Source organism: Atta cephalotes (assembly GCF_000143395.1).
Source record: "Atta cephalotes unplaced genomic scaffold scaffold00052, whole genome shotgun sequence".
Taxonomy (NCBI): Eukaryota; Metazoa; Arthropoda; class Insecta; order Hymenoptera; family Formicidae; genus Atta; species Atta cephalotes.
The window spans coordinates 309008-314127 of NW_012130116.1; the positions used below are offsets into that span (position 1 = coordinate 309008).

The 5120-nt window shown below is 31.8% G+C and overlaps 1 protein-coding gene across 1 annotated transcript in view; it reads right to left on the minus strand.

Moving 5' to 3' along the window:
• Positions 1 to 3422: 3422 nt before the first annotated feature.
• Positions 3423 to 5120, minus strand: part of LOC105623010 (protein tramtrack, alpha isoform-like) — a 9768-nt gene continuing 8070 nt past the window's right edge. Inside the window, exons 4-5 of the mRNA XM_012204413.1 lie at positions 4141 to 4727; positions 3423 to 3683 (exon numbers count right to left, since the gene is read on the minus strand). Of these exons, the coding sequence (XP_012059803.1) occupies positions 3423 to 3683; positions 4141 to 4727 (848 nt within the window). The remainder of the gene's footprint in view (positions 3684 to 4140; positions 4728 to 5120) is intronic.

A 5120-nucleotide genomic window follows, 5' to 3' on the forward strand; every position in this document is an offset into this window, starting at 1 on the left:
ACATCTGTAATACCGAGAAAAATATATTGCACGTATTTTCTACATCTTCAACATCTTTACATATACAAAGTGCGCGAACGTTGCTCGGTGCTGCTCGCAAGGATGTGTCAGAGGAAACACAGATCGCGAGCAGAGATCCTCGCCTATCCGCCTTGCAAATCATGATTTATCGAAATGGCCGGAACGAATCCGACCTAATCCATCACCACGACTTTTCTCTCCCCCGTGGAGAAAAAAATCTACACGATCATTTCTACGGCCATCCCGTTGTTCACGACACGTGTCGGCATTTCCGACATTTTCGCGATAAATGCACGAGACACACATAAAAAAATGCTTCAAGTTCTGGAATCGGGTGACAAATAGTACGTGAATTCCAGGCAAAAATTGATCCGGGAAGTAAGGAGAGAAAAAAGTTAGTACAAGCGAAGATGTTTGATAGAAATATACCACTAAAATTCGCATTGAAACCAAATCTGTGCTTCGGTATAGAAATATCCGATTAGAAGATAATAATTTTGTCTTATTTGCAAAATCGAGACAAATGGAAAGAACTTGAGATAGAAGGATTTAATGTACGTTAAAATCAATGTTTTTCGCTGATCAATCGTTCTCAATTTATGAATTGTATCTTATTAAAACCATTAAATTGTGAAAAAAATAATCGCAGAAGTCTTTATTTTTCCAAATATGTAGATACATCTTTCAATACAATATGCTAATTTCTTACGAGTATAAATAATAGTATGTGAATATAAATAATAATATTACTTGTTCTATGTGGCCACAATTTTGATTTTAGAAAACTTTTTCTTATATGTGTTGAATATAATATATTATATTAGAATATAATATATTCCAGATTTTATATTCAAGACGTTCTCTTATTTCGAAAGAACCGCAACTCAAAAAAACATGATCTTCAAATTATTACGAATGAGTTAAACAAACCTTGCCATTACTTTATATGGAACATTAAAAGCAAACTAACTTAATTTCATAAAATATCGTCACAACTCAAAAAGTGTGCTTTAAAAAAAAGAATTATTTTTTTAAGGATTGAAATAATAAAAATTGAGAAAATGAGAAAAATAACATTTAATCAAAAATAAATATATTCTTAAGTTAAGAATATATTCTTCTTTTGTTGATTTGTATTATTTGATTGAAGTCAATAATTTTTTGTCAAGTCGAAAAATAGTTTCTTCTCTTTTCTGTGAAAGTTAATTTTTTTTAATTATATTATTTTTTAAAATAAGAGTGATATATATGCAGAAAATAACGGTCTCGCTTGTACTATTCTTTTTTTAATCCTAAAATTCGTGTCGAGAGAATAGACTCGCGAATTCCGTGTTCGATTGCACGCGGAACGAACGACAACAAATTTACACGGACGCATTAAAACGGCGGGGTATCGTTACAGGTGGTGATAGGGGTGGCCCCGTGAATGGTAGGAAGTGATTTATAAAAGTACACCGAATTTCGATCGTTGCACGTATGCTAAAGCTCTCGATTTAGCGACCACTGCGTCAGTTTTCAGCCGGTTCTACCTTTCGTATTTTTTTTTGCAATTCCATCTCGCAATTCATGGTCTCCAAAATTAGTGTCTGCGTGTCGCCGTCGAGAGAAATTATTATCTCGATGCATTCGCACACGAGGGGGACAGAGAGAAAGAGAGACAGAGATAGTGCGAGAAGATTCTATTTTGAGATCATGCAGTGTAGCGTGATTGGACGAAAGATGGAAAAATAATTAATAATCGAATATGTTAACATTAAAAATCATGCGAACAATACGCGTGAAGCTAGAATGTATACTTGTAAAATATACACAATATATTATGTTTTCACATACGTACATATGGAAATATTTAAAAAATAATTAATTCAGTAAATAAAAGCATCAATATAAACTATCTGACTTTGTTCTTAATCATAATCGTTTTTATTTGCCAACATAATTGTTTTGTGCTTTAAATAAACTCAGAAAGATCAATAATAACACGTTCAGATTATTCCAAGTGATCATTTTAAAAAACAATTTTGACAAAATAAGTCGTATAACACACAGAATGTACATAATTTGTAAATAAATTCAAATGAGACGAAATATTTACGTAAATTATGTTTATGCACTGAGTTACCTCTGAAATTATGTTTGCATATTATTGCAAATATCCACATAAAAAATTTATCAATTTAGATAATGCTATCAGTTTAGATAGATTGCGATTTTTACTAATGCACACAATAATTAAACATTTATACATACAGATACGAAAGCAACTAAATTACCTTAAGAATATATATTAAGAATATATATTTCGTATTTTAAAACATTAATCAAAAATATAAATATTTTATAGTGTTCTATTATTACGTAAGAGTATCTATATAAAATTTCAATAAAATTGTTCTATTGATTTAAAAGTTATTTATTTTTTTTGTTTGCTTTGATTTTTTTTTATAAAATCGTGTTTTGTATTTATTTGCAGAAAAGATGAAGAAATAACATTACAAATCAAATCTTTTATACATACTAAAAAAAAACTTTTTATACATAATAAAACTTTAATAAAAATATATATATATTTGAAATATATATATTTGAACAAAAATTCATTTGAATCTATTCTTTACTTTAAAAGTTATTTACCTAAAACTACAGCAAAATTTAAGTATTTTTATATCAGTTACTTTTATCTATTATTTAAATCGGTATTATCTAAATTGATATCTTTTTTATAGAAGATATTTATATCCTTAACATGCGCTGGAATATAAATAATAACAATAATAATAAAGTGCTGAGTTTTGCAATAGTTACATATTTTTCAAAATAACAAATAATCTTCCATCCAATCTCGATACATCATTTTTGTCATGAATTTTATAAAATTGTGTGAAAAAATAATATATTAATTTTTCATTTCTACGTTAAAGAAAACTCTCTTATTTATATTATCTTATTATAGTATCATTTACTAATTTCAAAGTAGAGTTGTTCTTGACAAAAGCAAAATGTTCCTTGATGAAATAAACATACTTAACAAAAATGTGACTGTCAAAAATTACTGAAAGCCTAACAGAGTATGGAAAAACTCACAATCCACACAATTATAAATATTTGTATCATCAAACTGCGAGATTGCAATGGCTTCGTTTACTTCAACAATTATATATATGTAGATGCTGTAAATGTATTACGAAAATATATCAAGTCATGAAATTTTAATAAACAATATCAATCTGATGACTCACATTCATTATCGTACGATCAAGAAAAAAATAATTGCACACGTCAACGACTCTGTCATTGTCATATTGAATCTTCACACATTTAAAGCGCGTGCTTCACGTAATTCAATTAACGATTATTTATAAAACAAAGTACATAATTAAATCGGGAAGGAAAGAGGAGATTTAAACGGAGCTAGTTTTTGGTAAAGGTTTTAGTTTGGAAATTAGCTCGCGCCGCTGATCATGGTACTCCTGAAAGCACGGCACGATGCACAAATTGATCTGGCATTCGGGACAATGATACTTGGTCTTCCTACGGAGTATTCTGCCGTGGGCGTCTATCGTGTTCCAGCAGTGATTGCAGCCTAAGGCTGGACCCTGGCGCAATACCGGACAGTGACCTAACCGTTGATCCCTCGAAGGAGGCTCTCTGCTACTGCTCGTCTATATAAGCAGATATTTATCTTATCAAAAGAACTATATAATGATTTGCTTCATCTGCCATGTAAGCAAATTATTATATAGTTCCTTTGATAAGCCTTGTTGCAATTTTAAAGTAATATTTTAAAATAATAAGTTGTCTAAAGAAAAATAAGAAATTAATTTTGCGTCAATACGCTACAATTCGCTATAAACAAGATTCAATTTTTCAATATTAAGGGCTTAATGACATAATATAAATTAATTTTTCAAATTGGGATGTCTTAAATTTTTACGGGATGTTTTAAATTTTTAAAATTTCTCTAATGCTTATACATATTTTACAAATTTAATCCATTAACAGTTAAAATGGATCTTTGTAATAATTTAATTAATACCTGAATGTACAATTAACAATTTCGATGATTTTTTTCATACAAATGTTTGTCATTGATCTCGATTTAACGCATTCGACATTTACCTGTGGCGATGAGGAAGTCCGTCGCAACTCTGTCGTCTTCACCCTCAATCCACCGGAAGTGCTGCTACTGCCGCTGGTCCCTAATTCGGAAGCGATAGACGGTGTCGCCGTAATCGTGGTTTCCTCGAGATCTTCCTCCGTCTTAAGAAGGGGCGCCGGCTCAATCACTATCGAGGGACTCGTGGTTCTACCAGGTAGTTCCGGATGTGAATGCTGCCGATGTATCAAGTATGTCCCAGACGTACTCGGTTGCTGGCTGGACAACAACGGATGAGAGTGCTGTTTCGTCAGATAGGACTGCTGGGGAACCGTCAGCAAGTTGGACGACGTTGTCACCGTTAACAGATTCGGTTGGCTGACCAACATGGTGTGCGGCGGTGGCGATATACGGGATTCCTCGAAACTCCTTGATGTTTGGGGAAGATTCAGCGTCGGCGTGGCTAAATGAACGGAGGTCGAGACAATATGCGGTGAGAAGGAGCCTGTTTCGCCGTCCGGAGACAAGTGACTCGGTTCCTTCTTTACTCGTGGCTGTCTGATTAGCAACCGAGTCCTTTTCGCTACTTGCGTCTGCTTGCAATGAAGAACTACAATAATAAATAAATAAACTTTAGTCCTAGCGAGAAAAATTGATATATTACCGTTTAGATGTAAAATGATGTTAATTTTTATATTACAATAAAGATTGATATTTTATGTCGAAGATTAATTATTTAGTTAATTAGTTAAGAACTCCTTATTCGAATAAATCTGATATATATTAACACACACAAAAATTAATTGTGTCAAATAATTGTTCAATAATCGTAAATAAATGTTGTATAATATAATATTACAAGAATAATCATAAAATTAGATTGTTTGTCCTCTCTCTCTCTCTACTNTACTNTACTACTACTACTCGTACGTACGTACTACTACTTACGTTACGTACGTACTACTTACGTACTACTACGTACGTACTACGTACGTACTTACTA